General features: G+C 41.8%; 1 protein-coding gene across 5 annotated transcripts in view; it reads left to right on the top strand.

Annotated features, from left to right (window-relative positions):
* MAP2K5 (mitogen-activated protein kinase kinase 5) overlaps positions 1-12,392 on the top strand; it is a 257,796-nt gene that overhangs the window by 149,104 nt on the left and 96,300 nt on the right. For all 5 annotated transcript variants that reach the window (XR_006818657.1, XM_046008023.1, XM_046008025.1 and 2 more), the window contains exon 16: positions 836-907. Coding sequence is in view for 4 of the 5 variants with exons in the window: in XM_046008023.1 (XP_045863979.1) it covers positions 836-907 (72 nt within the window). In the remaining variant the exon portion in view is untranslated. The remainder of the gene's footprint in view (positions 1-835; positions 908-12,392) is intronic.

Below are 12,392 nucleotides of genomic sequence, written 5' to 3' on the forward strand. Positions count from 1 at the left end.
GGGAGTTGAGGGAAACTAGAAGGGGAGATGAACCATGAGAGACTATGGACTCTGAAAAACAACCAGAGGGTTTTGAAGGGGCGGGGTGGGGGGGGGTGGGAGGTTGAGGAACCAGGTGGTGGGTATAGGGAGGGCACGTACTGCATGGAGCACTGGGTGTGATGCCAAAACAATGAACACTGTTATGCTGTAAATAAACAAATAAACGAATAAAAAAAAAAAAAGAAAAAAAAGAAACCCTGATAAATGGAATAAAATGTTGAACCATAGGTGAATCTGGGTAAAGGAAATCGCGATTTTTTTTTTTTTTTTAGCTTTCCAGCTTTCTTATAAGTTTGAAACTATTTCCAAATGAAAAGTTAAAAATTAAAAATAATAGAATCCCTAGTTATTTTGAGAGACCCATCTCTCAAAAGTGCAAGTACGTGATAACATTATATAATGTTGTTTGTCACTTCACAGCTGAGGCCACTGAATCTGGAGGGATTGGACCTGGATCCAAGTCTCAGCTCATTTCCCAGCTGAGGACTTGGCCAATCTGAGCCTCCATTTTCTTTATCTGTAAAATAGAGGTAATAAAGTTCTCCTCACAGGGACTTTGTGAGGATTCAGTGAGATGATTATCTATCCATATTACCTCTATTATTTCTGTATGTTACCTGTGTAATACATCTACACCGACGCACACACACACACACACACACATGCACATACATGAAATTGTTTTGTGCTTCATAAGGTGCCACAAAATGTTGGTGGCTCCCTGCCTCAGTGATTTCATGTTAGTGTTTCCTGGAGTAGCTCTATCAACTCACCAGCTTCTGTTTTCTTACAGCCCGAAAGAATTTCAGGGGAGCAGTATGGAATCCATTCCGATGTCTGGAGTTTAGGGATCTCTTTTATGGAGGTATGTTGTTTGCAAATAGCTGCTTCTGTGTATATCAGGAATAATATAGTATCGGGAAGAATGAAGATTTTGAAAAAACAAAACAAAACAAAAAAAAAACCCTCCAGTGTGTTATGTGTATGTGTACACCAAGTTTAACTCTAAAGTCCTTTTGATATCCTTGAATGGCTTGTAAACAGACTGTTCTGAGGTGCTGTTTCTTACACATCACCTGTATAAAACTTTCTTGGAGAGCTTCTAAAAAATACAGGTTCCCAGAGTCCCTCTATGACTAAATTCCAGAGAAGATCTGTGTAATGGTGACCTTGGTAGAATGCATATATGACTCCCAGAGGTAATTAAAGAGCATGGCCCTACTCATTTGGATGTATAAGTTCTATATGTTTAGAAAGAAAAAAAACCACCTTTCTCCAGTATAGTCATTTCATGTGTTGGGGAACGGGGCATGATATGACCTAGACGAGGATGAAGAGTATGTATTCAGCACAGTTTTAGTGTCTTGACTGTTTATATAGCTGTACTTAGAATGGGCTTCATCTTAGTGTGCTGCGTGTAACCCCACTAGAACTCGGTGCTAAGGTTTCTTTACAATGACTCTTGATCTGTAAGGAAATGTATACAGTTTCCATTAGAAGGACATCTGGCTGAATTATACTAGTATAGAATCTGACACTCACCAGTACTTCAAGAATTGTTTCTCACATGCATTGACTCAGAGAAAGGAGGGCTTTTTAAAAAGTAGAAAGGACTCCTTAAATAAGATCACGGGTAGAGTTGCAGTCATGGTTTTATCACCTTTTGGGGGGTTAAGTGCTTTCTCTGGGACTTTTGTAATGCATGAATGCAGTTGAATTTATAAGGAAATATCTTTAAAGTCAATTTACCTGCACTATAGAAAGCAAAAATAAAATAGTGTTTGTTAAACCATATTCTTCTGCTTCCTCACAGAAGAGAATCTAAGAGGAAATATAATAATGTATGCATCAGCTAAGAGGTTAGCAATAATTTCAGACAGAAGCTCAGAACACAGTTTCCCAGCAGAGTCCTGAAGGGCGTGGTCAGGTAACTTGTTTCAGAGGAAACTAGCACTTTTGATTTGTGGAGCTCAGGCCTTTGGTGTTATATAAATTCCCTTTGCATACTTAAATCAATGTCATTGAATGCATTTAATAAATGACCAGATGGAATGTAGAACATTTGAGAAGTGTGTGGTGTAGAGATAAGAGTCCCAGATTGGGAATGAAAGACAGAGAGAGCAGTTTCACCTTCACTGCTGGTTTTTTCTTTTTCTTTTTTTTTTTTTAATTAACATATAAGGTATTATTAGCCCCAGGGGTACAGGTCTGTGAATCGTCAGGCTTACACACTTCACAGCACTCACCATAGCACATACCCTGTCCTTGACCCAATCACCCTCTCAATACCCCCCTCCCCCAGGCAACTCTTAATTTGTTTTGTGAAATTATGAGTCTCTTATGGTTTATCTCCCTACCAATCCCATCTTGTTTCATTTTTTTCCTTCCCTATCCCCCAAGTCCCCCACTTTGCCTCTCAAATTCCTCATATCAGGGAGATCATATGACAATTGTCTTTCTCTGATTGACTTATTTCACTCAGCCTAATACCCTCTAGTTCCATCCACGTCATTGCAAGTGGCAAGATTTCATTTCTTTTGATGGCTGCATAATATTCCATTGTATATATATACCACATCTTCTTTATCCCTTCATCTGCTGATGGACATCTAGGTTCTTTCCATAGTTTGGCTATTGTGGACGTTGCTGCTATAAACATTTGGGTGCATGTGCCCCTTTGGATCACTACATTTGTATCTTTAGGGTAAATACCCAGTAGTGCGATTGCTGGGTCATAGGGTAGCTCTATTTTCAACTTTTTGAGGAACCTCCATGCTGTTTTCCAGAGTGGCTGCACCAGTTTGCATTCCCATCAGCGGTGTAGGAGGGTTCCCCTTTCTTGCTGCTGGTTTTCTAGGTGTCCTGTAGAAGCCACTGTCCCTCACTGGGCCTCATTTCTTCCTCTGTAAGGTAATGATCTCTAAGCCCCTTTCCAGACTAACATTCTATGACTCTGAGCAGTCTGTTATCTTTCTTTAACTTTCTGCGTCAACTCCAGAGCTGAGTGACTTGGACAGTGATAGACCCTAGCGTGACATAACGTGAGGCACAGAGCAGGACCATGAGAGAGCATAACTAACATTTAAGATTTAGAACCAGTATAAAGATCCACTGTTCTTTCCTTCCACACTCATTTTGAGCTCCTGCGATGCCTGTTGGATGGGCAATGGGAATATGGTGACGAAAGGACACTCCAGTCTTGACTCGCATGAAGTAGGGCATGAGGAGGACAGAAAACAGAAGGATAACTAAACATATAACTTATCGGGTGGAGGCAAGTCCTATGTAGGAAAAATAAAGCAGAGTGATCCTTTCTGATAAAGTAACTTTTGAGCAGAGACTTGGATGATATGAAAGGAGAGAACCATAAGGCAACAGCAAAAAAACAGAGGCGCTAAGCTGGAGTGTGTTTGGCACATTTAAGGAAAGCAGAGAGACCAAGATGAGTATAGTGGAGTTAGTAAGGGGAAAAAAATGGGAAAAAATACATTCAGAGAGGTAGCCAGAGATTAGTTCATATACTGTCTTATAGGTCATGGTAAGGACTTCGGACTTTACTCTGAGAAGTGATTGAATTATATTTTCAAAAGATCATTGAGTGCTCTCTGGAGCACGACTATAGAAGGGCAAGCATGGAAACAAGGGGATCAGTTAAGGTAGGTAGGCAGTAAGTAGATTGGTAGATTCCCAGTACGTAGAACATACTTACATTTGCATACTGCGACACATGTCTGCCAGTATTTCGGCAGGTGCTAGGGATGCAAAGATTTAAAAAGACACTCTTTAGAGTGTAAAGAGGAAGTTTGCCATTGATGTATTTGGAGTTTTGTCGATCATGTTCTTTTTATCCTGAAGATAAACTATTGAATGGTCTCCAGAAGACTGAAGAAAACGGTCTTGTTGAATTTGTAAGATTGAGGAGGGTTAAGGTGTAGGGAACTGTATAAGAAATTGTCACAGTAAGTCTGGGACACCTGCGTGCCAAAAGGAATGTGTTGGCTCCTGGAGTGAAGAGGAGAGCAGATGAGGACAGACGGTTGGGAGTGAGGGCCAGGAAGGGTTAGGTGTTTTAATGCTCCCTGTGTTTTCAGACGGTTGGTGAGGAGCCCATGTTCTGTCAGAAGGAGGAGGTAATGTCAGTACAGGGTGTAAGGTGCGGTCTGATTATGATCATCGAGAGGGGTTGTTGCATCATGTTCAACTAAGTGCTTTCAGAGGGAACTGTGGATTTGCAGCCCTTTTCTGCTAGGAGCCATGACCCACCAGACAAGCAAGTGACAGCATATGGCCAAACGCAAGTGGTGAACCAGTAAGCCACTAGAGAACAGTGTAAGGCGTATGCTTTATACCAAATTCATTTAGGGCACAAAGTGACGCAAAATAAGTGATAGGGAAGGGAACCCAGAGGTTTTGAGTCCCTAGATGAAAAAAATGTGAATAATTCAGTGATGAAGAGAACGCCAAGGTTCTTTTTCCCTAGGGGTGGATATAACGAGACTATTACCTCTGCAGAGTGTGGGGAAGTTAGTCCACAAGGAGCACTTTGTTTTCACCTGGGTCTGCTTGGGGTAAAGGTGGCAAATCCTGTTTAAAATAGAGAGAAGGGTAAATCTCAATAGCATTTTAGAATTCTGAATAACAAGTTGTGTTTTGAAACAACATCATCAAAGAATTGCTTCTCTTCTTTTTATCCTCGCTTTTAAAAAAATATTTTATTTATTTGACAGAGAAATCACAACTAGGCAGAGAGGCAGGCAGAGAGAGAGGAGGAAGCAGGCTCCCCGCGGAGCAGAGAGCCCGATGCGGGACTCGATCCCAGGACCCTGAGATCATGACCTGAGCCCAAGGCAGAGGCTTTAACCCACTGAGCCACCCAGGCGCCCCTTATCCTCACTTTTAAAAAAAACAAGACTCCCTTGCTAGGTGTGTGCCCTGAAGAGTAAAAGCTTTACTTCATTCAGGGATTACTATTAAAGCACTTATGCCAAGCCTTGAGAGTGGGGGCACACAGAGCTTTTGATAAAGAAGAGAGACCCCCTAAAGCCAAACCGGACAGCACACCAGTATCTTCAGTAAAGCTGTTTCCAGAGGACCCTGAGCCCCAGGGCGAGGTGGGGTTTCTCAAAGGAGTGGGCAGTTGAGCTGGGTTGCTCTTGAAGAGAGTTTGCCACTGGGAGGAAGAAGGAAAAGAGGGAAGAGCCGTCCTTATCCGCCAGCACATTCCAGGGTGAATCTCTGTGAACCTTTCAGGACAGATCTGGTGTCAGAGCTGCAGAGTCTGCTCTGGGCCATTTCACTACCTATCTGTGTGGGTACCGTCCTCAGGGTGTTTTGAGGGTACTGGTGGTAAAGAAGCAAATAGGATGAAAATACAGGAAACTGAGCAAAGGAATTTTTCTGAAATTACACCAGAACCAAACAGAGACAAAATGGGAACGAGAGTTTTCCATCCCTTATACCTCTGCTAGCATGCCTGCCCCCTGCAAATCCCATAAACTCTCAGCCCTTCCCTGAGGTTTGGTGATACAGGAATCAGAAGTGGCCTTCATTATTTTAAACTCCTAAAATAGCGAGGTTCACCTTTGCTTGCCTTCTCCATTCTGCTCTCCCCTCGTTAATGTGCTGTCACAGTCCCTGTGGGGGTCATAACAAGGCCTCTCGCACACTTGTTCATAAAAGATGATGCTACATGCCACTAAAAATGTGCCATTAAAAAAGTCACAGACAGGTACATTCGTGCCTTAAGCAAAGAATCTTTAATATCAGACTATCTTTCATCCAGGGTCAGAACTGCCCGGTCTCCTCTCTGTTCAGCATCCCTGGGGGATAAGATGGGTCTCTTCCAGGATTTTGTCAGCTGTATGTCGTATTTGGAATTGGCAGAAGTAACATAAACGTGGAGATTACCCTTAAGAAGGGAAAAAAATGGGATTATTCAGCTTCACTAGAGCATGGCAGTTTTTCTAGTTGAGAAGAATTTGGCCGCTTTCTATGTTTTTTGCTTATGGTTCTCAACTCAGATCTTTAAATTCTTTAAATATGTTGTAGTTCTCCTTGTGTGGGTTAGTTAGGAAACCAAATAAAGGCATCGCAGTATGTGGGGTTTGTGTGGGCTCACTTTGTAACAGGAAAAAAATCCACGTAGAATCGCACTTCTTCCTTGAAGCTTCATGACAGAAATCAGTGTGGAAATGCAAAAAAAAAAAAAAAGAAGAAGAAGAAGAAGAAGAAAAGAAAAAAAGTAAGACCCACTAACAAAGGTGCAAAATTCCTGAACTAAAATTAGGACAAACCAGGAGGACTAATCCTGCTTCCAAGAATATTTGACTCTTGTAGAAAGCTCACGATGATTCCGTGAACTCAGTGATTTTTAGGACACTTCACCCTGGCACTTGCCATTTGAAACTTCAGGGCTAAACTTTAAAATGAAAATTGGCACACAGTAAGAGATTTGTTTTACCAAGTTTGATGATGTTATTTAATCCTTAGGGAAGAGGAGTACCTGAAACATTTTAGGGCACAATTTCTTGGTTTCACAGGCAGCTCTGTGTGTATCTCTCCTCCTACAGAATAGCTTGAGGAGAGAAGCCCCACTGTTGTTTTCACTAATTAGTTATTCCGTTCATATTCTTGTGTCATTGAAGTCACGACATGTTTGCAAAAGCTGGCTTTTTCAAGTTGACCCTTCTTGGGTCAGAAAAGGAAGACCGCATACACTGTCTTCGGCCTTTCATTTGCAGTACCCAGACCAATGCATGCACATTTAAAAAGGCACCAGGCCAGTCCTGTAATGTTCTTATTGTCACTGAGTATGCTCTACAAGTACATGTTCTGGTCTGTGATTCTATCTGGCGGGTTATTATAAACCTTATTAAGGTTGGTAGTGAATAATCTTCTGACAGGTTTTTCTGCAGGAGTCAGACGGAAAGCCCGTCTCTAACACATGCATTTTGCTCTTTTCACTTGGGTCCTCGCTCTTTCCGCCTTTGTTTGCCTCCTCTCTCTGCCAGTCTCTTGAGTCTGAGGTATAGAACAATCTGGCTCAATGTGCTTGGTTAATTGGAGTGTCATCTAGTCCTCTGAGACCCCTCTTCAGCGTGATCCCTGCTTTATTGAAGTGGTTTGAATGATGTGTTAAATGATGAAAGCGCGGTCCATGGCTTAGAAAAACGTCTCCAGATAGGTGAAGAACATGTTCAGAGAGCCACACAAGGTCATTGGCATCAAAGTAACACCATCTTCTGAAGATTTTCATGAGTTCTATTGTTTCAACAAAGAGAGTTTTTCTTGTGAGTTTTAGAATCACCTTTACCAAGTTAAAAATAAACGCATGGAATACTATGTTGTTCACTATGTGGAATATAAATTTTTTTCATCTTCCCAAGATACAGTTTAAATACCCATCCTTCCTGACACCTGCTCTGCCCTCTTCAGCAAAAAATAATACCTTCTTTTTCTGACCTTCATCTGCATCTTCCTTGTGGCATCTGCCTTTTCCACGTTGTGCTATTATAATTTATAGGCATTTCAGAGTTCCTTGGGACAACATTCAAATCTGATACTCTCAAAACCTCTTATACTCACTAGCACAATTCCACTGCCCCTAAGTGGGCACTCAAGAAATCTTTTTGGCTCAGTTTTTTCATATTTTTGTAATAGTTTTAAAGCCACATCTGAGAATAAAGATCAGAGTTTGAAGCTTGATGGAGCCTTTAACATAAGCACACATAATTGTTTGCTGAATAGATCACAAATGTTTTGCATGTGGAGAAGGGTTTTTTCTTTTGCGGGAGGACAGACCTAGACTCAGATTCCACCTCTATCAGTATAAACTGTAGATCCTTGGATAAGTCACTGAGTCTCTGGGCTTCAGGTCCTCATCTTTAGATGGAAGCTCTACTTCAGAGCTTCTGGACAAAGGTCAGAATGAAAAAAATTAAGCCATCAACCCCTCTTTTTAAAAGGAATTACCTCTTGAAATATTTCTATTTGATTCAAAAAGGCCACTAATTTGGTTAAAGCATGGAACACAGAACATGCCATACCTCCCACTTTCACCTCAGTCTCCACTAAAAATAACCATAAAGGGATTTAAAAAAAAAAAAAGTACTACCATGAAGACAAAGCAAAAGGGAAACTTTTGGTTTGCAGACTACTGCAACCAAATTTTGGGTGTGGGGAAACAGATGGACAGTGGCAAACACCTAGCAGCACTGAGAATGCTGAAATCCTAAGCTAGCTGTAAAGAAGGTGACAGGCAACCCAATTCCTGTAGAACACCGAAAAGACTCAGGAATTGGTGATATGAGTTATCTGGAACCAGACATGAAGGTGGAACTAAAAAAAAGATAATTAGTTGAAAGCCCATTTTAAAAGCACGTAAGCCATTTGACCCACAGAGTCTTCTATAACTCAGCCTGTATGCACAGTCAGCACTCCTCAGCTCAACACAGGAAGGTAGAGGTCTTTTTTGGAAAGAGTAAAATCAGTGATATCGGCATGGTAGAAGACTGTGTCTCACTGAAGAATGGAGGCATTACGTGGATGGTAAATGTTGAGACCTCCCAGCCTTCCCATCACACCCTGTTGTTAGGATGCTGGCAGCCAAGATTACCTTTCAGGTGGAAGAGACTCTCTCTAAGGAAATCGGACCAAGAAGTCTTAAAGATCCAGACACTGGGGGTTCATGTTACATCATGTTACGTCAGTCAACAAGTTTCACCAATGAGCACAGTGTTTCCAGACAGATTTTTAGTGCCTTACTCTTGGTGAGACATGTGAGGAAGGCCTTTAGGACAGAGACCTAAAATAACTGGGGGGAGATGGGGGGGGGGGGTTGCGGAGAAGCAGCTTGGAGGGCCTTGGAAACTATGCAGTGAAGAAAAATTCAGATGAACTCCTGTAGTATTCTCAGAGGGGTAAGAGAAAATACTGCATTCAGGAAACAAGAACAGGCTGCTGTAACAAAGGAACTTTCAGAGAACAACAGAGAAACGAAAATTCAAGAACCAGGTCAGGAAGTCTAATGTGAAAAACAGAAGTTTTAAGAAGAAAGAGTAGAGGAAACAGAGGGGAAGAAACTACCAAAAAAATGACTTTATAACAAGAGAAATGTTTATATGTTGTTGGAGATTAGTCTCCTCTTTAGTATTCCTATAGCAAAAAAACACAAAAAACAAAACTTAACTTTTTTTCTAAACCACGTGTCAGTGGTTTTGCCCAGAGAAGCAGAGTTTTTACTGAGGAATGGTACAATTTTTTAATTTTCTGTAGAGATCTACAATAGAATTTTCCCCAAGCATAGAAAGCGAAAGTAGTTGGGGGCACCTGGGTGGCACAGTCAGTTAAATGTCTGACTTGGTTTTGGCAGGTCATGAGATCGAACCCCACACCCAACTCTGCTAGTGGGGAGTTTGCTTAAGACTCTCTCCCTCCGGGATGCCTGGGTGGCTCAGTTGGTTAAGCAGCTGCCTTCGGCTCAGGTTATGATCCCAGCGTCCTGGGATCGAGTCCCATATCAGGCTCCTTGCTCGGCAGGGAGCCTGCTTTGCCCTCTGACTCTGCCTGCTACTCTGTCTGCCTGTGCTCACTCTCTCTCTCTAGTAAATAAATTAAAAAATCTTAAAAAAAAAAAAAAAGACTCTCCCTCTGTAAGCCTCCTCTCTAAAATAAATAAATATTAAAAAAAAAAAAAAGTAAAAATACTTGGATAGAACCACCATGTTTTTTTGGAAATGTTAAAATCTGTGACTATATCCCATTTGTAACACCCTGGCTTTATATGTGTATATTTTTTACTGGATGCTGGATAAGACTCATTAGATACCAAGAAAATGAAATGTAATCTTCTCCATTTATAAGCAAACATGGAAAACTATGTGAAATGAAAACAAAAGTATTGAGAAAGTGGCGTGGATCACTCAGCCCAGTACCTTTGACAGAAGCTTCTGGAGAAGTTGGTGAAGAGTGGGTAATTTTCTTTCTGTGATAAGATTTTCAGATTCTAGGGCTGCCATCCTAATTCTTGAACTCTTAAAATGCTCAGACTTTGGATTAACCAGATATGTTGGCACCGCTACTTGTAATGGGTGTGATTTTGGTAGTCATTTTGCTACTCCAAGTGTCACTTTCTTATCTGTGAAATGAAGATAACTTTAGAATTCATTCATTCCTCAAATATTTGTTGAGCACCTTTTATGTTCCACACATTTTGCGAAGTGCTGAGGATACACTCGTAAATAAAACAAGTGTGTTCCCTTGTTGAGCCTACAGTGTGAAGGGGGCAGGCGAGAAATAGTAGTCTACGCCTTTTTTTTTTTTTTTTTTTTAGATTTTATTTATTTATTTGACAGAGAGAAGTCACAAGAGAGGCAGGCAGAGAGAGAGGAAGGGAAGCAGGCTCTCCGCTGAGCAGAGAGCCCGATGTGGGACTCGATCCCAGGACCCTGAGATCATGACCCAAGCTGAAGGCAGCGGCTTAACCCACTGAGCCCCCAGGCCCCCAGTCTACGCCTTTTTTGAAAGCAGGAACTTTCAGTATCCTAGGCTCTTCTCTAAACACCTCCATTTAATAATAACCACCCCATAAAGTGACTTTGAGAGTAAGCTTCTGTTTGAAATAACATCTATGTATTGGGTGGTTTGGCCAAGTGACAAGAATTATGGAGTGTTATCCGGACCTGATTCCTGCCCCTAAATATATGTACGAACCCAGCCCCGCCCCCACCCCCTCCATAAACCACGCGGAGACACAGCTGTCTCTAGTGGTCTCCAGCTGCGACTTTGTTTGCTTTTCTAGCCCTTGGTGATTATGAACCTGGTCTGAGAGGTGACGGATGGCTCTGGATACCCTATGAGCAGCTGGTGTTAGCTTCTCTAGACCATAAAACTTGGCATTTGGTGTGCTCCACTCAAATACTGATATTTTCTCCTCTCCCCTTTTTACAATTAATCATCAAGAACACGAGTGGAGGTTGAGTCTTATCATATGTTCGGTCTGCTGCTCCATCTAATGAAACATCTTACCTGTTGATCAGAAGTTTCTTCTGAAAACCATCAAAAGGCAAAAGGATCAAAGCGAAGGGTCCAAACAACAAGGAAATTTCAGTGGCAGACTGTGTAGAAAAATGGACAGGAGTGTGGTCTAGAGTTCTGTCATGGGCCTCCTTCCCTTCCGCTGAAGAATGTTGAGAAAAAGAGCATGTAACAGTATCCATCCCTCATTCCCCTGCTCCTACTCCCCTTTCTGTAATTCTCTCTTAAGTTAATTTTTTCCATTGTCATATTTTTAATCTGAAACATTCTGCAACTTACTGCAAAAAGGAGCTGTTAAAATGACCTTTGGGAGATGATGGATTGACTAGTTCGGTCGGCTGCAAGGTTTGTGAAGGGATCCAGCTGTCTCAGATTACCATGCCTAAATGTGCATTTTCCAAGGTTGTCAGTGATCACAGTGAATGTGCAAATGGCAGACAAAGTGAGTGTTTCCCGCTGAATGAGGCATTGTTGAGCTCACTTTGTGCTCAGAGCTGTCTGAACAACCATGAGATTGACAAAACAAGATGGAACAGGTGCTAGCAGTCCCAGCTAAGCATTTTATTATTTTGATGGATTTCAGACTGATTTTCAAGTTTTTCCGACAGCACATGTCCAAATTGTGTGTGTTTGCATACAAACACACACAATTTGGACGTTTAAAAAAGCATTAAGTCAACAAAGTCTTCATGTGAAGAATAAAGAAATAAAGAGAAGACAAAGCAAGCATTTGACAACCCATATTCAGATGTTTGAAGGATTGTCAGTGGAAAAGAGGCAAGCTGGTGTTCAGTGACTGGCAGGCTGAACTTTCTGAAGCTAACAGGACCAGAAAACAAACAAACAAACAAAAAAAGCCCATGGTTTCTTATTCAATATAAGGAAGAAAATTCTAATGGGTAGATCCCTACATCCATCCTACTCCACAGCGGAATCATCCCTTTTATGGATAAAAATGCCCCATTTACCTAGTAACTGAATAACCACATGCCATGTCTTAAATTTTTGTTTTGTTTTGTCTCTCAAGAAGAAATGCTTTGTAGGGGCGCCTGGGTGGCTCACTGGGTTAAAGCCTCTGCCTTCGGCTCAGGTCATGATCTCAGGGTCCTGGGATCGAGCCCCGCATCGGGCTCTCTGCTCAGCAGGGAGCCTGCTTCCTCCTCTTCCTCTCTGCCTGCCTCTCTGCCTACTTGTGATCTCTGTCTGTCAAATAAATAAATAAAATTAAAAAAAAAAAAAAAGAGGGGGCACCTGGGTGGCTCAGTGGTTTAAGCCTCTGCCTTCGGCTCGAGTCATGATCTCAGGGTCCTGGGGAT

This window comes from Meles meles, chromosome 6, assembly GCF_922984935.1.
Source record: "Meles meles chromosome 6, mMelMel3.1 paternal haplotype, whole genome shotgun sequence".
NCBI classification, from domain to species: Eukaryota; Metazoa; Chordata; class Mammalia; order Carnivora; family Mustelidae; genus Meles; species Meles meles.